The sequence below is a fragment of the Canis aureus genome, chromosome 4 (genome assembly GCF_053574225.1).
Source record: "Canis aureus isolate CA01 chromosome 4, VMU_Caureus_v.1.0, whole genome shotgun sequence".
NCBI lineage: Eukaryota > Metazoa > Chordata > Mammalia > Carnivora > Canidae > Canis > Canis aureus.
In genome coordinates, this window is record NC_135614.1 from 60,743,036 (window position 1) to 60,767,992 (window position 24,957).

The window sequence follows — 24,957 nt, forward strand, 5'->3', positions numbered from 1 at the left end:
ATCCTGGAGACCCAGGATCGAGTCCCACGTTGTGCTCCTTGCATGGAGCCTGCTTCTCCCTCTGCTAGTGTCCCTGCTTCTCTCTCTGCATCTCTCTGTGTCTCTCATGGATAAGTAAATAAAATATTTTTTTAAAAAATAAAGATAAATAAAATGGGAAATCTCTTACAAAAGTCCAAACTTCCAACTTCTCTTAAAAAGCTGCAGTATCTGGCAAACTGGGCCCCTGAAGAGAGGCATGTTGTCCCCACTCCTGACTCGTCTCTGCCACATTCACTAAGGGTCAGTTACTGCTTACTCTGCTGTTCATACCTACAGCTTCGCTCGCCTGGTTGCTCTGCAGGCACTGGGTTTGTCACCTGCTATGGCATGCTGGGGTTCCACTCCAAACAGGGTCTTCCTTGAGCGGCCCACTATACTGCCATGGATTCCTGCAGTGGGGGGGGGGGGGGGGGGTCCCTGGTCTCCAGTAAGTTTCCACTGCCATGGGGCCTGGTTGGGGTCTGTTCTGAGCCAGGGAGACCTGGAGTCAATAAAGGGATGGGGATGGGGGCCGTGGGGAGATGGCGCTGGTGGCAGAGGCAGGGATGGGAGGGGAGGTGATGGGACAGGACAGGCCATCTGGGAGAAGCAGAAAGGGGAGAAGCAGGACACTGGAAGACTGGGGCCAGGGAGGACAGACCAGGAACCTCAGGCCCAAGCGTTGGGGCGGTGAACTAGTGGAGGAGCGGCAAGAGGAAGCAAGGCAGGGGAAGTGAGGCAGGGGGAGGTGAAGCTGGTGGGCTCCATAGACTCCTAGAATCCTCCAACTACAGACTGGGAACCCAGGAGAAGAGAGGCCCAGGCTTCCGGGATCGCCCATTCCAACCCCTAGGACCCCAGGCTGCAGCCAAGAGGCTGAGTGCGGGATCCTCACAGGACCATGGCCTGGGGTCTGTCCCAGAGAGAGCCAGGAGGGCCTGAAGAGTGCTTCCTCCTGGGATGGGGCCCCTGAGCCAGCAGCCCGGTAGCCCTAGCCTGGTTGGAGCCTGTCCCCAGGGTGTGGGAAGAGGCATCTTGAATTGGGAAGTCCATTCTTGCATCCTCAGCACATTAGCAAACCCATGCTTCCCTCCATCTAGAGCCCCAAAGCCCCAAACAAAGAGGGGCAGGAGGGGGCCCGGCCCTTTGTTAGGGGAAATTTATTAATATACAAAATATGCAGCAGCCCTTCCTCTTCACCCCCAATCAAAGCCTTTCTTGAAACACCTGGGCCTTGCATTTGAAAGGCCCTGGGGCTCTTTTATGTGGCAAGGTCCTGCCAGGAGGGGGTGGGGAGCACCAGGAAATTCTTCCAGCCTGGGAGGTTCGGGGCTCCTCCCTACCCTGGTCTCCCAGCCCCGGCTACACCTGGGGTAAGGCTGGGAGCAGCTGCAGCTGGGAAGGGGAATGTCAGCTGCCCGGGCCTCTGCCTGCCTCGCTGGGTACCTGTGAGCAAGGCCTCCCTGCCTTGGAGGGCCTCAGTTTGTCTGTATGTATAATGGGGGGCTAAGTTGTCTTGGAGGGCTTCCTCGTCTTCGCCCCCCTTTCCCCAACCCCACTCCCCTGACCGACCGTGGCCACAGAGAAATGGGACAGCAAGTGTCAGAAGCCAGGAGAGCCAGGAAAGCGAACAGCAGAGCCTCAGTTCCCTCATCCGTCCCACAGAAGCTGGAAACCCCAGTGCTGCCCACATCACGGTTCTCGGCAGTCAGGAGAAGGGGTAGGAAGGATGACCTCATTGGTGTTTATTAACAGTAAACCAACAGAACACGGACAGGCTGGGGAGACGGCTGGAGGGAGGGGGTGCGCAGGCGGCCCATGAGGGTGCCCTGCCCCGCCCGGGCACATTGGCAAGCTCCACATCTCAGGGAAGGGGGAACCCCAGGACGGCCCCTCCTGTGCCCGGGGCTGAAGATGCCAAGGCCTCTGGCCACAAGCTTGAGGTGCTGGCTGCCCTTGGCTCTTGGCCTCCACCCTCATGCCTGGGCCCAGGGACCCCCGCCCCCGAGCAGAGTGTGCAGCATCAGGACAGATGTCGTGTGTGCAGACCACCTCCAAGCCTTCTGGTCGCCCTGGCTGACCCCGGCCAAGGCCAATTTCCCAGCAGTGCCTGGAGCCAGAGGAGACGGCGAGGTCCACCGGAACAGGGAGAATGGAGTGGAGGGGCTTTGGGGCCTGACTAGGACCCCTCACGCCCACCTCTCCACTTGGTCCTCTGTCCTGATCACGCCCGCGCTCCCTACACCCGAGGGCATGGGGTCCAGTGAGGGAAGCCGAGGGCCCTTCTTAGAAGTGTGGGGTCAAAATAAAATAACTGTTTCTCTGGAGGGGAAAAAAAGTGTGGGGACCTCCTCCTTTCCCTACCCCCACCCCCTCAGGCCACCAGCCCCTCTCGCCCGCCCCCCCACGGGCCTCCCACCGCCACCCTGTCCCCTCTAATCCACCCTGCACACTGACCCTGAAAGATATTCTATCTAAAGCGCGACAAGATCATGCAAACCCCTGCCCCCCCTTGTCCCCTGCTCCCCTCCCCCTCATTCGACATTGCCCCCTGGACCCTGCTGTAACCTAGTAATACCCAGGTCTCTGCCCTGGGCTCCAAGTGGTGGTGGGGAGCCCAGGGGCTACACTGGGGCCTCCACACCCTGCCCTCCTCCCAATTTCCCATCGTCCAGGGCCCTCAGACCTCACCACCTTCAGGAAGCCTGGCCCTGGCATGGGAGCCCATAGGCTCTTTCTCTCACTTCACTGCGAACCCTCGGTGCCTGGGGGGCCTCGTGGGCCTCGCCATACCCCGAGCATCCCTGCCCAGCTCGGGATTCTGGCTGTTTGAAGTGTGTGGGGCAGGCTCCCCTAGAAAAGAGAGGAGTCTGGGCCCTGAACAGAGAGGCGAGAACGATGCCAGCTTCCAGGTAAGAAAGGGAGCTGGTTGGCCAGGAGGCCTGGGGTCCAGTCCCCTCTGCCATGCGACCTTGGGCAAGTCCCTCCTCCCTGGCCACAGTTCATCCACCTGCAGAATGAGGACTGAGCTTCAAGTGGGTTTGTGTGCGTGTGTGGAGAAGGTAGACACAGGAGAGGCAGAGGCCACAAGGAAGGACTTGCACTGGGGACCCACCGTGGCAACCTCTGCCGCGGGCCTCTCAGCACCCCGCAGGGCACGGCCACCCTTTGCAGCCGGCGGGGACTCCTGTCCGCCTGCCTCCCGGCTCACATCATAGACTCCTCCTCCTCGGCGATCTCGCGGTCCACCTCGATGGCAGTGTTCTCAAAGCTGGTGATGCCTCCGTACTTGCGCATGTGCACCATCAGTGGCTTGGGCGACTGGCTCCCCGCCAGCGTGGCCACGTACATGCCAGTCCGGTTCTCCTCCAGCGACGGGCCCCAGTCCATGGCCGGCCGGCTGGCCTGCTGGAGCCGCTGCGGCAGAGCAATGACAGCGGTGAGAAGGGCCGGCGCTCACGGAGTGCTTCCGGGGGGCCAGGCACCCGCAGAGACCTAACCACATCACCTGGTCAGCCCTTGCCACGATCCCGGGGGGGCGAGGGCAGTGGCACCTCCCCAGGCGAATGAGTCACCTGCCCAGATGAGAGTCCTGCTCTGTCACTTGCAAGCTGGGTGGCCTCTGGCCATGGGATTTAAGCTTTCCGTGCTCTACTTCCTCCTCTGTAACTTGGGGATCATGATGCCCTCACAGGGTTGTCAGGAGGCACCGAGACGGAGCAGTTAGCAGGGCGCTGGGAACAGGCTAGGGCCCGGTAAGTGGTGCTGCTATGATTCCATGCCAGCCAATCCAGGAGCCCGCTCTGGGTCCCTTCCCCTAAATGCTGAGTCCTAAGCAGCTGGGAGCTTAGGGGAAGAGCCAGGAGCTGGGAGCCTGAGGCAGGGATTGTCGCTGACCCTCCAAGCGTCTCACATTTGGCCTCGCTCTGACTCTGATGGCTGATCTTTCCCCCTCGAGCCCCAGTTTCCATGGAAGGAGCGACGTGACTAAGATAATGACTAAGTCTGAACGTTCTAGGGTTCCTCCCTTCCCAGACCATTCCCAAAGCCCTCTGCCTGCCCTGAGGGGAGAAGAGCCCCAGACCCTTCAAGGAGGACAGACGACCAACATTAAGTGGAGCCTACTGTGTGCAGATTCAAGGAGGAATATGTGTGCGGTGTCCTTAGCCCAGGGTCTATCATGGCTCCATACTCCAAGCATAGTGACACTTACTGAACTGCTACTGTTGTAGAGCACGTGACCCCCCTGCTCAGAAACCTGCCACTGGCTTGTCATTTCACTTGGACTAAGGCCCAAAGTGCCTACCACAGCCTCCATGTCCTGGCCTCTGTCTACCTCCCTGATCTCATTGCCTGCCACTCTTCCACCGGCACCCACTGATCCAGTCTTGTCAACCTCCTTGCCACCTTCAAACATGCCAGCCTCTCCTGCCTCAGGGCCTTTGCACTGATTGTCCTTCTGCCTAAAATGCTCTCCCCTTAGACATCCACATAGATCATCTTGTTGGTTTCGCCAAGTGTCTGTCACCCCCTCACAGAAGTCTCCCCAGCCACCCTGGCCAAAATACCTTCCCCCATTCTCTATTCCTAAACTTTGCTTTTGTTTCAGTTTTTTATTTATTATCATTAAAGTATAGCACTTACCACTATCTTTATGTACTTGTTTATTGTCTGTCTCCCACACTAAAACACAAGCTCCCTGAGATCAAGGACTTAGATTTGTTTCCAATTGAATGCTAGAGCCTAGACCAACACTTCTCGACCTGAGTGCTCTGGATATTTTGGGCCGGAGAGTCCCTGTGTAAGAGCTCTCTGCGCACTGGGGGATGTTTAATGGCATCCCTGCTCTCTTGCCCCTGGGGGCCAGTAGCATCCCCTGTGCACATTATCCTCTTACGACAAGCAAAATGCCTCCAGACATTACCAAATGGCTTCTGAGAGCAAAATCACACCCGTGAGAATCCCTGGTGGGGAACAACACGTTCACCGTGTCCCAGCCCTGTGCTAAGTGTGGGCTGCTTCATCCTTACAGTGTCCCTGGGACAGGGGCATTATGACCTTCACGCTCCACCCCCACAGATCGCATCCGCAAGTACAGTTCAGCGAGGTCAGTGAACTTGGCTAAGGTCACACGGCTGAGAAGTGGTGATGCTGGGGTTTGAACCTGGGCGGTCTGACTCCATCCTAAACTTTTAAAATGCTCTGCTTTCCTGCCCCTCCCATTCCTCACTACATTGATGAGCTTCTTTTCTTCTCACAGCAACCCTTACTTTAAGGACAGAGAAAAGCAAGTTTCAGAGAGGTGCATTAACTTGCTTAAGGCCACGCGGCTGGCAAACGGCAGATCCAGGATTCCTCCTAATGTGTCAGTGCTGGAAGCCCTGGTCTCTGGAGCTGGTACTTGGAGCCGGCCAAGGACTCCTCTGCAGTGCTCACCACCCAACAGCATGGCCCTCCACCTGGCTGTTGGTGGCTGCGGCAGCAGGGCAGGAGGGAAGCTTAGCGAGGCTGGGGCACTGTGAGTCCAGGGGGTTGGGGCCCTCCACCCTGGGCAACACCCCTCTCCTCCTTCCCTTTGCAGACACCTTGGTTCTCTGGCAAGGAGACAAGTTTCCCTTAGTAGCACAGGTGGGGCTCCCAAGGTTGGGAAAAGGCAAGGGGTTAGCTCCCAGTCACACAGCAGCTCTGTGTCCACAGAGCAGGGCTGGACCCCAGGACTGCCCTGTGGTCTGGGTGGTGCCGCCACAGCCCACTTCTGCCCTGAGCCTCTTTCCAGGCGGAGATATGAAGGTGGGGTGAGGGCCAGCGGAGGTGCAGTGCAGCAGCCTGGGGAGTGGGCGCACTAGGGTGCTGGCAGGCAGGCTGGGGGCAGTGGGTGGAGGGGCGCAGGAGGCTTGCCTTGTAGCCAATTCCAGTGGTGTAAATATCCCCGCCAAGGTCATTTCCAAGTAACCAATGGTTTAATAACTGGCTCACAACATCCCTGAATAATTAGCTCTTAGCTCTCATGAACCAGTACCAGCTGGCTCCAGCATACCCCTGATGGGATATATGGGGTGTGTGTGGGGGGTCCCTAGGCTCTCTCTGGACCCTAGGAGGCTCACTCAGCTCTGCTCACAGTGACGGCCTCTCCCCAGCGGAGGGACGCCACACCCATGGCCTCAGAAGTACAGAGCGTGGTGAGGCTCAGAGAGGTGCAGAGCATTGCAGTGGTCACACAGCATCATGGCACATCGACTGGCCCACTCTCCTGTGATGAGACCTGCAGATCCCCATGCCCAGACAACTTGCATCCTCTGCTTTCTGGATTTCTTCACAAAGCCTGGTGTGGGCAGGGCTCCCACCACCAGCCCATTCCCAGGTCACCCATGCACTGAAGCAGAGAGAAGGGTGACAACTCACCTTCTGGGGTCCCCATGTTGCCTTCTGACCCTGAGTTCCATAGGGTAGCTTTGGGCTGGTGACTAGAGTTCAAGACCTGACCGCTGCCCCACTCACAGTGGCACCCTGGGCCATTCCCTTGTCCTCTCCCCAAGACATGCAGGCATTGGCTGACATCTGTGGTCTTTGGATTGGGCTCCCCCCACCTCAGATGCCCCATGGGTGCCAGGGGAAGGACCCTAAGCCCCCTGAGCCTACCTCTTTCTAAGCAGGTCTGAGAAGATTCATAGCTCAGGCTACTGGTTGGAAAAGCCCGTGAGGCTTGGGTAAGGTGCTGGGGCAGATGTTTTCTGTTCTAGCAGGTGGGCCCAGGGCAGGAGGGCTGGGCAGACAAGGGCGGGGCAGACTTACCTCCCAGAGCGAGCCCTCCTCCCGAAGCACAGCCACCAGCATGCCGGCCGGGATCATGAGGCAGGACAACAGGCCCATCAGGATTCCCAGCAGCTCCGCCCAGGCTGGGAAGCGGTAGCTGCCATACTCTGAGGGCTGGTACTTGACGATGCTATACACCAGCAGGGCCTGTGGGTGGGGGCCCCAACATCACGGTGGGCTTCTGAAAGGCCCCGGAGCTTAGGATAACCCAGGTCTAAGCTACCTGAAGGCTGGAGAGAGCTCAGCCCAGAGCCACCCAGTGTCAGAGACAAGCCTGTCCTAAGCTGTATAGAACCTGAGACCATCTATCCTTGGAGCCTTTGTGAGGCCTGAGACGGCCCAGCTCTGAAACACCCCGTTCCTGAGAGAGCCTGTGCCTGAACTCCCATTCCAAGGCTGAGAAGCACAGATAGGCACCAACACACCAGCCTAAAGCCCCAGCCCTAAGGCCCTGCGGCCTGAGAAAGCCCCACTCGTTTTGCTAACGGAACGTGGGGCTAGGCCCAGCCCAAAAGCTGGGAGCATCAAGGGGGAGGGCAGTAGACCAAGATCCCCATGCCCACCCACCCCTCAGCCCCGACAGAGGTCCACTCTGGGCCAGGGCAGTCCTACCAGCCTGAATACCCAGGAGGGGACCCTACTCTCAGCCCTGGGTCCCAGCCGGCAGCCCTCCTTCCCACCCGTTACCAGGAGTGTGGCCGGGGACAGGAACAGCCAGCAGGCCCTGAAGTAGAGGCCCGGCTTGAAGCCCAGCATCATGTGGATGTCTCGGCAGAACCTCTGGATGCCTGCACAGGGGAGGACAGGAGCATGGCCCCACTGGCACCCCCCACGAGCACCAGCAGCCCCTCCTCCACCCCACTGCACCCACTGGAGACGCTGGCCCTTGGGAGCAGGGACCCAGTGCAGGGGGGCGCTCCACAGTAGACTCCCATCCTCCCACTGTGGGGAGCCTCAACTCCCTAGCCCATGGCCCCTCTCACCATACACCCGGGTGACGGCGAGGCACGTGGTGATCACTACCACCATTAGCCCGAAGCTGGCACTGTAGTCATCCAGAAGCACCAGCCAGTACATGCCTCCCTAGAACACAAGTCACAGCTCTGGGGTTCCCTCACCCCAGTCTTGCTCCGTCATGCAACCCCTTCTCCAGGCAGGGAGTGGGCAGGAAGCAGCCAGGTGATGGCAAGATGATGACAGCATGACCACTGTCCACCCACTGAGCCTTTATACACATCATCTTATCGGAGCCTCACAATGATCCTAGATGTAGGCTCCCACTTTATTGGTGGGAAAACAGGCTGAGGAAGGTGAAGCCACTTGTCCTGAGGTCCTTCAGTAAGTGTAGGAGCCAGGCTTGAAGCCAGGTCTTTTATTTCAAAGCCAGGACTCTGGGCCACAGGGCCAAGCTGCCTCGGGGGGAGAGAGCCTGGGGTGGGCTAGCCTCCTCCCAAAGAGGAAGAAGCAGGTGGCCCCGCGAGTAGTCACAGACATTGCTGCAGGCACCTGGCCTTGCCTCCCCCACCAGCTGCCCACTCTCCCTGCACTCACATCGGTGGTGAGGACCAGCCCCATCAGGTACATGGCCACGCAGATGAGCCCCGAGAACACAGCCTTCTTGGGCCGCAGGTAGTATGGGAACTCGTCCGTCACAGCTGTCACGATGGTCTCCAGGAAGGCAAACTGGGGAGGAGAGAAGGAGGTGTCAGAATTCTTGCCCCACCACACACACATACACACGTGCACAGACACACAAACTCACACAGACACACACACACTCAGATATACACACATCACACAGACACACACATACACATAACACATCACGTGTGGACACACAGACACACATCACACAGGGACACACCCAGATGCACATCACCCCGCAAGGTGCACGCCGGCACAGACAAGGCTCACCTGGCTATCCAAGCCAAGAGTCAGGAGCATAAAGAAGAAAAGGAAGGACCAGAAGGGCGACAGAGGCAGCATGGTCATGGCCTGTGGGTAGACGACAAAGGCCAGGCCGGGGCCTGGGCCAAGGGCAGAAAGGGTCAGCAGCCCGGGGCATGCACGAGGTAGGCCCCCGTAGGCACACTCAAACATACAGGGTCGCTTACACCCGCTTGGGTACACTAGGGTCACAAACCCAGAGATGCACACTGACTGCACACTTGAAACGCTTAACTCCTAGGACACAGGCCAGTACACTGCCGGTGTGCAATGAACACAGAGTGATAAAATAAATGAATTAATAATGAGCACAAACACAAGACTCACTAGGAAACCTCATTTGAATACACTTATGTACACCATCATTTACACAAACAATCCCACTCCACACATACTTAGACACATCCACTGGCACAGGACACTGATTCACATCCTCACTTGAACCCTCCATTCACTGGCACAAGACATCTTGACACAGGAAATGACTCATTTGGACAAGCAAGGCGAGTTGCTGAGATGTAACAAAACAGAAGACAATCTCGCACAGAAATTCATTTCTCTGCAGACACAGGTTGCCCACCCACACCCTTTGCACTTGCACACCCAGAGACCAGGTAAGACACGTTCCTTTGCATGTGCGCACATCCACACACACACTGGCCACAGTCATCCACAACCTTGCAGGTCCACACGTGTGCCCCCTGCCCAGCCCCAGCTGTGCCCAACACACACCCTCACCCACCAGCGCTGGGCAGCTGGCCCACCTGCTTTGGCCACTTGGTCCACAGGCACACCCAGCTCCTGAGACATGTAGCCCAGCACAGAGAAGATGGCGAAGCCAGCCAGGATGCTGGTGACGGCATTGCCCAGAGTGACGATGAAGGTGTCTCTGCCAGGGGAAGTCCAGGCACACAAGCCCAGGCCGGAGTGAGCAGGCCCTGCCTTCACCCCGCAAGGCCTGCCCTGGCCAGCCTCTCTCCTCCCTGCTCTGGCCCCAGGGTCTGTCAGGCTGCACTGACCTGTAGATGTTCTGGTGAAATGTGTTATAGGAGGCAAAGGTGAGCAGACCCCCGAAGCCCACACCCAGGGAGTAGAAGATCTGAAGAGCAGCTTCGATCCACACCTGTGGCAGGGAAGACAGAGGGAGAGCAAAGCGAAGGGGCTGGCACACCACAGCCACGTCCAGGGGGCCAAGGAAAGAGGAGGGAGGAGGTGGGGCGAGAGCTAGCCAACAGGTCCAGGGAACGGTGTGGTGAAGAGCCTGGCCCAGAGTAGGTCAGGAGGAAAAAAAAAAAAAACTCTCCTGGCCTCAGTTTCCCCATTCAGAATCTAGATGATCGCTAAGGTGGGTCCAATTCTGAAGGAAGTCGTGTCTTATGTAAATTCTCAGTAGATCCATGTTGACAACGAGCCCATGGAACCCCTTTACTTCCTCCTTGCATTTGGAGGGCCCTCAATGTGATTCCCTCCTTTGTGGCTGTATGGTCTCTCCTCTCTGAGCCTCGGGACCTCCCTCTGTAATGCAGGGATAGGAAGAGGAGTTCCCTTATAGGGTGGCAGTAAGGATTCATGACTACCTACGTGCCAAGTGCTAGGGCAGGGTCAGGCACTCATCCCTTAACAAATAAGAAATGTTAGCCGTCAGCAGTACTGTTTCTGTCATTACTAATGCCCTCCTTGGGGTTTGGAGTCAGACACATCTGGGTTGGAACTCCAGCTCTGCCACTCCCTAGCCATGGGACCTTAAGCTTATCACTCTTTTGGGCCTCAGTTTCTTTGCCTGTAAAATGGGAGAATAACGTCTACGTTTTTGTTTTTTATGTCTACTTTTTTTTAAGGTTTATTTATTTTTTTAGTAATCTTTACATCCAATGTGGGGTTCAAACTCATGACCCTGAGATCAAGAGTCACTTGTTCCTCTGACTGGGCCGGTCAGGCGCCCCAGAATAAGGTCTACTTTTTTTTTTTTTTGTAATAATGTCTACTTCTGAAGTAGAAGAATAAGAAATGAAAGAGACACAGTGTTGAGCACAGAGTGTGGTACCAAGGGCCCACCACACGGAGGACTCCTACCCGCTGCCCTCTTTTTCTCCAGGGGGCCCTCCTCCTTTTGCCCCCTGGCTTAAGGCCTGATCCCTCCCTCTGCGCCCCAGCCCCGAGAGCCTCACCTTGGAAGACAACAGATGGTGGAACTGGGGGGTGAGATAGAACTGGATGCCCTTCCAGGCCCCTGGGAGCGTGACTCCTCGGACCAGCAGCATGAGCAGGATGAGGTAGGGGAACGTGGCCGTGAAATACACCACCTGAGATGTGATAAGTGGCGATGGCAGGCAGGGAGGACCCTGCTTCTACCCTGTTCCTCTTCCAGAAATCCCCGTCTTACCTAACTCGCCTCCTCAACCTTTGGGTAGGCCAAGCTGAGAACAGCCATTATCTATGATGCTTCTCTTTCCCTCCCCGCCTCCCACCCTCCACACACAGATCCTTCATTAAAACCCTGTCACTGCTTCCTGAGGTGTCCCCAACCCATCCTGTTTCCAGCTCTGCTGCGCCCCACTCCAGGCCACCCTCAGCCCTTGCCTAGAGGCCTTGTCTAGGGTTTATGAGACTCTCCTCCTGCCATATGCTCATTCCCTCGCCCCCCAGCCCATGCAACCCATCCTGTGTGGTCATCTGCCACTGCACATTCCCAAAGTCCCCCCTACCCTGTCTCCATCTGTTCCCAAACCTCCAGGTACTTCCTCGGTAAACACCACCAGGTCTCAAGCTCCCCACTGCCCGGATTTGCACCTTGATCATTTCTCTCTTTCTCATTGGTTTCTACCCTACCTTTCTAAGTCTTTCTTTTGGTGCCACTCCTCGTGGGTGACACTTCTCAGCACTTTGCACAGGGACAAGTTCTAATTTATAAATGATTGAGTAAACCATTCAGAAGGCTTCCAAGTCTTTCTAAGCCAGCTTCATGGTCCTTTCCACCCTTCATAACATCAGGTGGGCATCTGTGGTTTTGTCTTCCTAGCATCCAGCTGGTCTCCTTCAGATACCAATCCTCTGACTTTCCCTAGCTGGGGCTGACTCCATTCCCAGCTCCGGGGATGGGCATATGACGAGGCCCAGGCAAGTACAGCACCCCACCCTCCTGAACACAGTGACTGGTTCAGGGATGGGTACATGACCCTGCTTACACAGTGAGACTCAGTTCTAGGGGTTTTGAAAACTGGGGCAAGAGAGAGAACTCTTGGGTAGGCAGGTAAGATGGAAGCCTGAAGCTGCTAAGGGGACCCTCATGGAGAATGAAGCCTGAGAAGGAAGCCAACTGGAGGAAGGCACTCCTGAGAGACCCAGAAAACCATATTCCTGATGACACCCATTGAATCCTTAGACCAGCTGTACCTGAAGCACACCCTTTGGACTTTCCAACAGACCAAATGGGCTCTAGTCACTTGTACCGACACCTAGACCCACCTTCCAAGCATCCAATAAGCCAACTTGCAGAGCCTCTTCAAAGTGCCAAGCACTGGGTTAGGATACAAACTTGAGTAACAGAGAGGGCCATCCTTGACAAGTTTCCAGTCTAGTGAACCAGTGAACCAGCCTAGCCACCGTCCATCCTTACCTCCAAATCTTTCTTCCAGCAGTGCTTCCCACCCCCCACACCCGCACCCCCACTCCCAACCTCTTCCCAATTCATCCTCTCAGGCTCAGTCCATGCCCTGCTGCCTCCTCCAGGAAGCCCTCACCCCTCCCAGCCCCGCAGGCCTCTAGGACCCCCCAGGGCTCACCTTGCCCGAGGACTTCACACCCTTGAGGATACAGAGGAACACGATGACCCAGGCAAGCAGCAGGCAGAGGCAGAGGTTCCAGCGGATCTCCCCGGGACTGCCAATGCCCTGGCTGCCTTGGATGTGGAGAACGTAGCGGCTGTGGGGGATGAAGATTTGAGTGTCCTCTGGTCACCCTGCCACACTCCACGGGCATGGGGTAAAGCTGTGGCCAGCAAGGTTACTATTACTGGTGTCATCAGCATCATGATTATCAGCCAGGGTTTACTGAGCATGATTATCCAATAGGCTGGTGGCACAATTTATACTTCCTTCCTTTAAGCCTCACAACGACCCTCAGAAATACTATTATCATACCCACTTCAAAGATAAAGTATCAGAAGCCAAATACTTTGCGCAAGGTCACACGGCTGGTCGGCGAAGAGCTGGGATTAGAAGCCAGAGTCCACCTAACACCAGTACCGGGATTCGGCCTTCCAGGTACAAGCTGAGCCCCCCGGGGATGCCGGCCCATTCCTGCCCCTGTCATCACCCCCCACCCCAGCAGCTTGGGGCCCTCCCAGACAGCTGCTGGGCCGGCAGTGGCCTGACCTCCAGTACTCCTCGCTGGGGCTGACAGTGCTGGTGAGGTTGAGGGGCAGGGCCCCATTGCCACCCTTGGAGCCTCTATGCTCAAGACAGAGGTCCGTGTTCCACCAGTTGCCACAGTGCTCCCAGGGCAGGTTGCTGGTGAGGGAGGCGAAGAGGTAGAAGAGGACGTAGGCGATGATCATGTTGTAGTAGATGGCCACCAGGCCTACGATGAGCAGCATGGCCGCGCCGGCACCTGGGCGTGCGGGAGAGGGGGCTGCCCTCAGGTCAGGCCTTCCTGTGGGCCAGGCTGTGGGGCCTCAGAAGCCATCCTCCCTCTGTGGACTTCGCTTCCCTCTCTGCCTAGAGAGGCTGAGGCATGGGGGGCAACCTCCCTGCCTCCCCCAGGCCAGGACCCCTGCCATGACTTATGAGGCCTCACCTTTGAAGAGGGGACTGATTTTCCAGACGGCCAGGGGTCCCAGGCTGGAGAACTGGCCCAGAGAGAGCTCAAGGAAGAAGAGAGGAATGCCACAGATGGCCAGCATAAGGAAGTAGGGCACGAGGAAGGCGCCTGGAGGAGGAAGAGGAGGAGGAGGAGGAGGAGGAGGAGGAGGAGGAGGGTGGTCGGCAAGGTCTCAGGTGGGTCAGCTCCTCTGAGGCCCAGCCCCGCCCCCGTCCTGATGGCAGACACCTGCGACCCCACGGAGTCCTTCTCCTGTGGACTGGGACTGATATATATCAGATCACTGAGGGCTAAGGGGGCTGGCGGGGCTTTACTCACCTCTGCAGCCCCAGTGCCCAGGGCAGGGCTGGGCTCAGAGCAAACACTGAGTGAGTGAAGGAACACTTGAGGGAATGCCCTGCCGGAGAAAGTGCAAACTCCTCAGTAGGAAACGAACGCCCTCGGGATCTGGCCCCAATCTACCTTCCTGTGTCCTCTCTGCCACGCCACCTTAGGTGTTGGCGGCTGCCACCAGTCGTCCCCTGTGTCCCACACCCCTCCCCATTGGCTTCTCCAATTGGCAGCCAGCTCCTTTAGAAAACTGCCCACCAGGCTCTGGGAGGGCTGTCGGTCATGCTAGCCCCTTACTAGCCACCCCTTCTGGGAGCCAGGCCAGTTAAGACACCTTCCCTGAGATCCTATATGGAAGCGCTCAGAGAGAACAGCTCTGAGGATGAAGTCATTGTAGAGTTGTCTGTGGCCACCCCCTCCCCCACCTGCAAGGAGGGAGCTGGCCCCAGGAAAAAATGAGGTCAGCACTGAGAGAGAAACAGAATTGGGAGCCAGGGAAAGGGAGAGCAGACAGGACTGTGGCCATTATGGAGTTCCTAGAGCATCAGAGGCCAGCTCCAGTCTCACACTTTCCGGTCACAGCAATTCATCTTTTCCTTGCCTCATCTCCTATTTGGACTATTTCTGTCGCTCTGCCAATAGGTGCTTCTTCCAGGAGTTTGGCAGAGATGGAAGGAGGCTTCGAGGGTGGGTGGTGGGAGCACACTGGCTCTGGACAAAGTAGTCCTGGAGGTGGAATGTTGGGTAGGCCACCGTGTGACCTTGGACAAGGAACCTGGCTTCTCCAAGCCCTGGCTGTCACATCAAGGCAACCGTACCCGCCCAGGAGGGTTGTCATCAGGGTTAAGTGAGAGCACCAAGCCTGGGGCTGGCAGATGGTGAGTGCTCAACCCCAGCTATTGTTAACAAGACTCAGATCAGTCACTTGATGGCAAAGCAGGGACAACAGAGGATTGGTTTAAGGTGGGACGGACTTGGTGTTTGCAGTCGGAGTGGAAGGAACCAGAAGAGGAGGACAGATCGAAGATTCACAAGTGGGAATGACGGATGGAGTGATGTCCTGAAGGGGGTAGGGGAGGAGGAGGGATGGGAGAACTTTGAGAGCACAGTGATCACTGCCAGGCAGGTAGGTACAGCCTGCTGTCATGAAGCAGAGGCAGCTTCTCTGCCCATCACTCAGGGCCCAGGCTTTGTGGGGGGAGGTGAGTAGGAATCCACTCTGGGCATGGTAGAGAGAGCGGAGGGGTTGGGGTGATGAAAAAAGACAAGGCAGAGAGAGCTCGGTTCTCCCAGCCCCATTTCACTGCTTTCAGTGAATTCCGCTCAGGGCCATCTAGGAGGTGGTGGCTAATGCCACTGAAAAACTCACTCCACCCCAAGCCTTGGCCTACTAGCCTAGATGCCCCACAAGCAGCCCTTTGGGCCCCTACCTCCTCCGTTGGTGTAGGCTCGGTAGGGGAACCGCCAGACGTTCCCCAGGCCCACACAGTAGCCAATGCAGGACAGCAGGAAGTCCAGCTTGCCCGTCCAGTTGCCCCGGTCTGCGGCAAAGTCCACATCCAGATCTACATCGCCCTGGTCACTGGGGGTCATCAGCAGGTCTGGGGTAATGGGCTGCCAGTAAAAGAGACCAAAGGGGTGAGGGAGAAAGAAGAGGCCAGGTTGTGAGACACATCCCGCCCCACACCCAAAATGAGAATATGAAATCAAACAGAGCTGAATATGGAGATACTCTCCTGGGTGAGGAAATCAAGTGCTCTGACCTGGGCTTTCACGTTATACATAGGAGCTCCTGGGGGTTGCAGGTCACTACAGACTTATGAGGCCAGCAGGGTGGCTCAGGCACAAAGAAAGCCAGCTTGATCTTAGTTCAGTTGACACAGAGGTCAAATCAAGGGAGGTCCTATGTTGATGACGATGACGATGATCTTAATAATGGTTACCACGTACTGAGCTCTTATTATATGCTGATTTCATTCTCAGAACAACACTGAGCTAAGTACTTGTTTAAGCGCTGTTTTATTTTTTAAAGATTTTATTTATTTATTTATTTATTTATTTATTTATTTATTTATTTAAAAGATTTTACCTATTTATTCTTGAGAGACACACAGAAAGAGGCAGAGACATAGGCAGAGGGAGAAGCAGGCTCCCCACAAGGAGCCCAATGTGGGACTCGATCCCAGACCACGGGATCATGCCCAGAGCCAAAGGCAGGTGCTCAACCACTGAGCCACCCAGGCATTCCTTCATTTGTTTATTTGAGAGAGACAGAGAGAGAGAGAGCATGAGAGAGAGAGAGAGAGAGAGAGAGAGAGAATGAGCAGGAAGGACCGGTAGAGGGAGGAGGAGCAGTGGAGGGAGGAGAAGCAGACTCCCTGCTGAGCAGAGAGCCCAATGTAGGGGCACCATCCCAGGACCCTGTGATCATGACCTGAGCCTAAAGCAGATGCTTAACCAGCTGAGCCACTCAGGCACCTCTTGGTCCTGGTTTGCTTGTTTTTTAAGATTTTATTTATGTATTCATGAGAAACACAGAGAGAAGAGAGAGGCAGAGACACAGGCAGAGGGAGAAGCAGGCTCCATGCAGGGACCCTGACGTGGGACTCGATCCCGGGTCTCCAGGATCAGGCCTTGGGCTGAAGGCAGCGCTAAACCTGTGAGCCAGCCAGGCTGCTGGGTCCTATTTTAATCATGAGGACCACTGGGGCTCCAAGAGGTGTCAGGACATACCCGAGATTTTACAAGGCTGGCTGGTGGAGAGCTAGTTCTCAAGCCCAGAGCTTCTCAGCGGTGAAGCTCGAGTGTCCAACCTCCAGGGCTGCCTTTTGCTATTCCATTCCAGGCATGGTATTTTAAGAAAGACACAGATAGCTCGGAGCATGTCTACAGGGCAAGTGGCCAGACAGGAGGGTGCTCAGAAGAAGCAGTCACAGAAGGACAGGGGAAGAAGTAGGGGCCCTTAGCACAGATAGAAGAGGACTTGGAGGGAACACAAGCTACCCCAAGGGAGGAATTCGATTTATGCTCTGGTGGCTCAAGGAGATCTACGGAGGACTGTGAATTTTAGGAAGAGGCTACTGAGTTCCAATCTATCTCACAAAAGTCCTAATCTTCTTGTCACTGCAGGAGAGATGCATGCACAGAGGGGACCGGAAGCCAGCTGTCCCTAACATCCCTGCCTGCGATTCAAGGAGGGTGGAGAAGTCCACTGGGCATTCTCCCTCCAGACTGGGGCTGGGAAATGGAGGCTCTCCTCCAGCTGCTCAGAATGCTGGCCCGGCAGATGAGTTAGGATGTCTGTGAGCCGCTCAAGCTGAGGGCCAGCAAGGAAGCCCAAGGACACCAGGCCAACTACCTAAAATTCAGAGAGCAGTTCCCCAAAGTGTCTCCTGGAATGGGTCAGAAGAAAGGGTCAGCCATGCCCTTCCCACTTGCCTCTGAAATTCAAACCCATGGCAGAGAAGGACGGAACTGCAAAGAAAGCCAACTGTCAGGAACCTGGGAGGCTCAGTGGTTGAATGTCTGCCTTGGGCTCAGGGAGTGATCCTGGGGTTCTGGGATGGAATCCTACATGGGGCTCCCTGCAGGGAGTCTGCTTCTCCCTCTGCTGTGTCTCTGCCTTTCTCTGTGTCTCTCATGAATAAATAAATAAAATCTTAAAAAAAGAAAGAAAGAAAGAAAGAAAGAAAGAAAGAAAGAAAGAAAGAAAGAAAGAAAGAAAGAAAGAAAGCCCATTGTCTAATTACATCACGGTTCTGAGAAAGGAGAAAGGACCCTCCTGCTTCTACTGAGAAATAGTGGTGAGAAAACAGTGATACCTCTGGACTGGGAGTCAGGAGACTACAATTCTAGTCCCAAGTCTGTGCCACTTCATGGTGTGACTTGAGGGAAGAGTTTTCTGGGCCTCAGTTTCCCCATCTCGAAACTGAGGGAATTTAATAGATCAGTGTTTCCAAAAACTCATCCCTTGGGATGTTCATAGACGCTCAAGACTTCTTCTTGAGTCAAAGAAATTGGGGGAACACTGGATTAACACAAAGCAAAACAGTTTTCTTTGTTGCAGGACTTGTCAGATCCTTTAATGCATCAATACCCACTGGGACTATCTAAATGGGGATTAGAATAGACAGTGTTCTGCAATTCTATTGAAGGAAAGGGTTTTAAGAATCTTGCATGCTGAGATTTACTCTGAGAAATGTAGGTCCATCTATTAGTCTTCTGGCTCTAATGGCCTGTGAGGCAAGCTTCACCAGACCCTCAGCTAGAGACACTCACAGCGGTTGAAGACCAGATTGGCTCCTAGCACAGGGATTTGGGAATCAGCTACTGACCAGGTATTTTTTTTTTTTTGACCAGGTATTTTTTTCCCCTAAAATTGCTCTTCCTGGCACCAGCCAAGTGGGTGTCCACACACAAATTGGGTGGTGACAGAGGGGGTTTTGCCTGGCATTTGTCCTGTGAGCATTGCCGGGATAAAGAGGTGGAAGGAGAGTGCAGGTGTCATAGGACTGGAGGCATCCAGCTGCGGTGACAGGGTCAGGCGATGGGTTTGGGGGTAACAGTCTTGGTTGGCTCTCGGTGACAGTGGCGACCATGGTAACAATCCTGCCTGAGGCTGGCTATTGGCCAGAAGGGCAGTAATAACAGGGACAGCCTGGCATAACTATGTGTCTTGGAGATGATGATAACGAACGTGAACAAGCTGCTTTTCCAGTAATTGGGCTTGTGGTGATCTCAGACACGCTGGGCTGAGGGTAGCAGCAGCCCCCAGACCTATCTGGAACCCGCCCCAGCCCTCTTAGCACTGTGCTTCCACAGTTTTCCTCCCCGGCTGGGTGAGTACGGGCCCCCTGGAATCACTCCCTGCCAGGTGAGCTCCGGGAGGGATGGAGGAGCAGCCAGTTGACACTGGCCCCTGAGACGGGGTAGCGTGGCAGGCCGGTCACCCTGTGAGCCCCCCAGCCCCGTCAGGCCAGCTGGCAGGAGGGCCCAGTAATGAGGTTCCTCTGATCCCTCCTGAGAAGCTGCTGCCCTTTCTCTGCTCACAGAGCAGTCCCGGCTCTCTGTTTCCATGGTGACAAGAGTTCCAAGAGCAGGATGCTGCCAGTTTTTCTGTCCCCCTCCTCCCCCAATCAGAGGGAAGCCTGCTCCTGCTCCAGGGACAGGGGACTGGGTCCTCCAAAGATGAGCCAATCCCAAGACCACCCGGAACCCCCAAGCCCACCATGGGCCGAATCCCAGGAGGCTGGCGCATGGAGAGGATGGGACTGCCTGGGAGACAAGTAACCAAATCGATGGGGCAGCGTTGGAAGCTCGGTGAGTCGCTTCACACTTCCGCCTGGGCGTGAAGATCCCACCTCCGACTCCCCACTGCCTATCCCGAGTCACGCAGGAACGTAATCCTGAGTTTGTCAGGCCTGCACCCCCTCTGTTTAGGGACCAACAGATGTAGGTCACCAGCAGTGGCAGGCTCTGGGAGAGGTTAGCCTGCCCCAAGCCAAGGCTCTCAGACCTTCTGCAGGATGAGAGAGACAATAGAAATTTGGAGTCCAACTTCATCATTGTGCAGATGAGGAAACTGAGTCTCAGGGAGGGGAAGGGATGAGTCCAAGGTCAAATAGCAAGATAAGGGCAGAGCAAAACCAGATTCCACACCCCTGACTTTGAGCCCAGGGCTCATCTCTGAACAATGCTATTCCCTGGCTGATACCTGGCATTTCCTCCCTCCCTGCCCCCTTCACCTTGAGACCAAGGGAGAGGACACTGAAGCCAGGCGGCCCCACCCTGCCCTGATGGTCCTAGGTTGCTCAGCCCCTCTTTGGGAAAGCAGCAAGCTGCATCCCCCATGTCTGTTTTCTCCTTGTCTATAAAGTGGGGATAACAAGACACAGCTCCCAGGTAAGGCTTCACAGAACGTGGCTATACACACGGTGTGGCCCTGTGGCAGTAAGGAACAGCAGCTCTTGTGGGGAGAGAAAGGGGAGAGAGTAGGAGAATGGAAAAGAGTGGGGAGCAGGACCCAAGAAGACCCAAGAGACCACAAACAGCCCCAAGAAGTCACTCATGTCAACGAATAAAAAAGACCCACTTATCACAGTGGTTCTCCGCCCAGCTGCAGGGTGGGGCGGGGTGGGGGAGAAGGCTCCAATGAGGGGCAGGAGGGAGGGGGATGGGGGTGGAAGTGGTCAATATAACACCAGCCCCTCAGAGTCCTCTCTCCCATCTGCCTCTACCAGCCCCTGCGGGGTCACCACATCCCCCAGGCCCCACTCAGGAACAGCGGGGCCTGCTTTGGTGCCTTGATACTGGAGCTGGATCATCAAATGATAGTCCAGGTTAGAGAATGGACTTGCCCAAAGTCTCAGGGTAAGTGGTATCTGCAGAAATAGTGCCCAGGAGTTCTGACTCCTTGGCTAGGACTGGTACTTTTAAGCCAAAAGCGAGAAAACTTGACCCAATACTCTTCCTCCCTGCCCACGCCCCGCCCCCACAGGCGACTTGGCTGGAGGGTCTAGCCCCACAGGAGAGGTGGGGAGGGGCTGTGGGCTCCACCAGGGCTCCAGAAGCACAGAGCTGGCCCTTCTCTCATGCCAGCTTCCACCCCACCCCCAGATCCCTTGGGTCTCCCTCTCTTCCCACCCTGCCCTTGCCTCCGGCCAGCCCCGCTGATGGGCAGCCTGGGGTCTTAGCGGGGGAGCTAAAGCGGATGGGCAGGAAGCAGGTGGCGGCCCCCCCGCAGGGCAAAAGCCTGGGCAGGAAAGACAGCGACCCCCTGCTGGCTCTGCGAGGCTGCTTCAGGGTAGAGCGCACGCAGGAGCACCAGGGCGGCTCCCCGCCCCCCGCCCCCCACCCCCGAAATTAGTCCAGCTAGAGGCTGGCGCTCAGCTCTGCTCACAGCCCGGACCCCAATCAGCCCCTGGGGGGAACGGCTGGGGTACTGGAGAGGGTGGGCGCCCGGCCCCAGACACCCCTACCCCGTGCCTCCTGGGGGTGCAGACACCTGTTCAAGGGCCTGGCCCACTGAGCCCCAGCCCCATCACACCACACCCCGACCCCCAGATGGGGACGGCCGCGTCGCCACCCCCACCCCCACCCCCCGGCAGGCCGTGACCCCGCCCCTCCTTGCGACCTAGCTCAGCCCGGCCTCCCCCAGCCCCGAGCCGGGACGGGCCGGCGCCCTCTCAGACCCTCCCGGGGCCTGGATGGGGGCGGGCCTCCGCTCCCCTCCCTCAGGTGCGCCCCCGTCCTCGTGCCCTACCTTGCGTTGGGGAGCTCCCTGGAGCTTCTTCATCTTGGAGGGCGGGCTGCCGGGGCTCCCCGGCTTGGCTTCCCCCGGGAGCCGAGAGCGAGCGAGCGAGCCGGAGACCGCGCCGCCGGCCGGCCGCCCACTTTGCCCCGGCGGCTCCCGCGCACCGGCTGGGGGGGCGCGGGCGCAGGCGCTGCCGTCTGGCGGCTGCGGGCGCGGGGCGCGGGGCGCGGGGCGTGGGGCGCGGGGCGCGGGCCGGGCGCTGCGGACGCCCTGCCTCTCCCTGCGCAGCGCCCGAGCCTGGGGAGGGGTGCACGGCTGCGCCCGCGTAGACACCCAGACAGACGGGCTGACGGACCGACAGCCGGGGGATGCGCGCGCCCCCGCACGCAGAGCTGCGGATTGGAGGGGCCCGAGCGCAGGAGGAGGGGGGTCCGCGACGGGAACCCTCGGAGGTCTGGAGGCCTCGGCCACCGTCTCCTGCGTGACCTTGGGCAAGTAACCTGCCCTCTCTGGGCCCCCCTTTCTCCCATTGGGCAATGAGAAGGGCAGGCCACGTGCATGGACACTGACAGCCCGCTCCTGGTTCCGCCAAGCCAGTGCCTCCTCCTCTTTGCTGTGTGACCTTGCCCACGTTAAATAAGATCGCCCCCCCCCCCCCGCCTTTTCATCTGGAAAATGGGGATAAGAATCTTACCACCCTTTCAATAAGGTGAGGAATCCAGGGAGATTGTGCCTAGAAAACATGTAGTGCAGGGCAAGGCACATAGTAGGGGCTCAGTTGACATTCACTGACTATGAGTTGCCCACTCTTGCCAACAAAAGGAACAGCAGCCATGAATCAGGTATTTATTCAATCGTCCTAATCTACCAATATTGATTGTACCAGATCCTGGGCCAGTTCATATTGTCTCAACACAGTGACCTGGAGGGACAGATGGTATCATCCTTATTTTACAGATGGGCAAACTGAAGCAAAGAGGTTAAGTTACTCACTCAAGGTCACAGAGCTAGTGAGTGACACCAGTGACAGAGTCAGGCCTCATGGACCTTCTGGGTGGTCTGGAACATTTCTCCTTTCCCTGGGATGAAAGAGATACAGGGAGGTTTGGGCAAGAACAGATAGGGCAAGTAAGTGTCACCGTGTTGCGATGGCTTGTGACTTACATGATCACCCGGGTTCTTAGCCACCAGCAGTATGATCCCAGGAATGTTATAATTTCACATCTCTAAAATGAGCCATCAGGGACGCTGTGCCTGACTGACCTATCAGGGCCTTGTGAGGGTCTGTGTGAGCCTGTGACTAGGATGGAAAATTATTAGCTAGAGCGTTCATGCCCATTGGTCTCATACATGCTAGTGGATCTGGCATATGCATTACAAATCATGCCCCTTTCACTCCAGTGTCCCGGTTCAGGCACTAAGCCATAGTGCCTGAACATAGTGGGTTGCCCTACCACCCACCACAACCCATTGGGGAGAGTGAGTATAAGGGCCTGTTGTCTCTCGTACCCCTGGAGCCTAGAAGGAAGCAAGAGGGGTTTATATGGGAGTACAGGCTTGGGTAAAGGGCCTGGCTGGGTCCTGGGCCCACCTTTCCTCCCCAGGTCCCACCCAGCTGCTCCTTCCTTTAAGCATGTCCTTAGAACACCTGGGTGGCTCAGTAGTTGAGCATCTGCTTTTGGCTCACGGCATGATCCCAGGGTCCAGGATCAAGTCCCACATCGGGCTCCCCATAGGGAGCCTGCTTTTCCCTCTGCCTATGTCTCTGCCTCTCTCTGTGTGTCTCTCAATAAATAAATAAAATCTTAAAAAAAAAAAAAAAAACCTGGCCTCAAAGGGCTGGCCAGGGGGTCTCCAGATGCAGGAGGAAAGAGCCCTTTAGGCATGAATGTGAATGGAAGAAGCCTTCTTGGAACCCTACTGTGTTCATTGGATGAAGGATTATATCCAATATCTAACTTATGATTCTTTCCAACAGCTTGGGAAGACTGGTTTGTGCATCTCTGTTTTGCACCTGAGGAAACTGTCTCAGAGGAGTGAAGTCATATACCCAAGGTCACACAGAGCACGGAATCTCTGGGCTTTGGAGAGGGGAGAAGCCCATGGCTCCTGAATCCAAGAAGACCCAGGCACGACTCACCCCTGCCCCTCACTTAGGGCCTGTCAGTTCTCTTACAGCACAGGCTGTAGCTGTGCTCAACAACCCCATCATTAGACCCTATGGAAGGTCCAGAGAACTACAGGAAGAGGGACTAGAGGTGAGGCATTGGCTCAAGAGCCCTGGAAGACTGGCCTCTTTATGGCCCCTTCCCCATTGTGCCTGCTTCCCCTGGATTCAGCCCTGGGGGGAGCCGCCAGCCTTGCAGAAGTGGGAGGGAAGAGGACTGGATCTTTAGCCTTCCTCAAGCAAACGTGTCATGGGGTGACCACTGAACATCCCTGGCAGTCCCTGGGGCTGTGAGTGCAAATGGATCCAGGCTCACACTTTTCAGATGGGTACACTGAGGCCCAGAATAGGCAGGCAGGACCCGCACAACTACTGTGTAAAGCACAGGCGGGGTTACTCCTGGCATCTAGGAGTCTGACCCTGCACAGGCTCTGCCTTCTAGATCCTCTGCCCTATCACTACAACCCTTGGTGGGAAAGTCTGGTCTTCATCAAACAAACAAAACCCCAATATTTTCTAGAAGATATTGTCCACGTAAGCCAACCTGCCCATGTAGGCCCCAGTCTTATCATACAACTGGCTATGAGATCAGCCACCAAGCACATTTGACAGTTGCTACAACCACCGACTCTGCTCCCTGATCCCAGAGGAAGTTTGTGTAGTTTTGGGCAGAATGACCACTTAGGAATCCTAACCAGTAAATAATCTATCTCCCTTCCCCCTCTTCCCACCTCTCCCTCGTTCTCTCTCTGTTTCTCCTGGTCTCACATCAAACCAGAATGGAGATGTGTGCTGATTTAAGGAAAGTGTTAGATGAAAATGTACTTCCTTTTATTATATAGGGAGATATTTTTAAGTGCATATAAATAAACATTTTTAATTTGCTAAAACGTTCAGACTTTATCACTGCAGAGCATGTGTTTTGTTACACCAGCGAGTGGCGACTGTGAAAAATGAGGAATCAGACTGCTAGTCCATCTGGTATGATTCAGAGAAAGTGGCTCCGGAACAGCCACGCTGGGAGAGGATTGCCCTCCAAAGCGGCCCTGTCCTAGGCCTGCTGTCCTCCCAGGTTCTGCGTCCCATTGGTGGGCACCTCATCCACCTGGAGCCGGGCTGGTTTCCTCGGAGCTCCGCAGTCCTCCTGCCCCCCATCATAACCCGTTACACACACATGCACACACATGTACCCTGGGCGGCAGGAGACCTCCTCTGTTCCTCATGCTGGCTGAGTCCTCCCCTAGAGTAGAGCTGTGGCCGTCTCTGCTCTGCCCACACCCATCTCTCGGCAATCGATGGGATTGGCTCCCCCACACACTGAGGCTCTGGGCATGGCATTAGGGAGCTACAGGGGAAATTGCATGAAAAACAGTGCTGATGTGCATACTTCCGATTTGCTAGAGGCCATGACCAGACCATGGGCCTTTGAGGACCAGATCAAGCCATATCTGACGTTTGTCTGGACCCCCAGTCTCCAGCACCAGGTCAGGGCCTGCCACCTGGGGGAGGATGACATAAAATCGCTACACACACAACAGAAGCGGCAGCAGCTATTCCTGACGGGAAGGCTGGAACACCTCTTAGCCCTGGGTTGGCTGCAGAGTCTGAT

The 24,957-nt window shown here is 56.2% G+C and overlaps 1 protein-coding gene and 1 long non-coding RNA gene across 2 annotated transcripts; one reads left to right on the forward strand and one right to left on the reverse strand.

Moving 5' to 3' along the window:
• Window positions 1–1,742: 1,742 nt before the first annotated feature.
• On the reverse strand, window positions 1,743–21,352 carry SLC6A7 (solute carrier family 6 member 7). Its single transcript, XM_077895915.1, has 14 exons — window positions 21,191–21,352; window positions 15,360–15,543; window positions 13,576–13,707; window positions 13,155–13,389; window positions 12,564–12,702; window positions 10,950–11,084; window positions 9,801–9,904; window positions 9,546–9,670; window positions 8,749–8,861; window positions 8,386–8,517; window positions 7,818–7,917; window positions 7,522–7,622; window positions 6,814–6,981; window positions 1,743–3,438 (listed from the first exon to the last, which is right to left on the reverse strand). Exons 1-14 carry the CDS (start codon window positions 21,221–21,223, stop codon window positions 3,229–3,231), a joined length of 1,911 nt encoding a protein of 636 aa, XP_077752041.1. The 5' UTR covers window positions 21,224–21,352; the 3' UTR covers window positions 1,743–3,228.
• Window positions 18,984–24,204, forward strand: LOC144312821 (uncharacterized). The gene is made up of 3 exons (XR_013378446.1): window positions 18,984–19,248; window positions 20,169–20,298; window positions 23,160–24,204. It is a non-coding gene; the product is annotated as an uncharacterized LOC144312821 (long non-coding RNA).
• The last annotated feature ends 753 nt before the right edge of the window (window positions 24,205–24,957 follow it).

What these genes read in the sequence shown, in the direction of transcription:
- SLC6A7 (XM_077895915.1), bottom strand. Translation starts at nt 21,223, where the DNA reads ATGAAGAAGCTCCAGGGAGCTCCCCAACGCAAG. An exon ending in GGCTGGTCCTCACCACCGAT is followed by an intron (nt 7,918 to 8,385) that starts GTGAGTGCAGGG and finishes CTTGTGTTCTAG; the next exon opens with GGAGGCATGTACTGGCTGGT. An exon ending in CGCCGTCACCCGGGTGTATG is followed by an intron (nt 7,623 to 7,817) that starts GTGAGAGGGGCC and finishes TCCCCTGTGCAG; the next exon opens with GCATCCAGAGGTTCTGCCGA.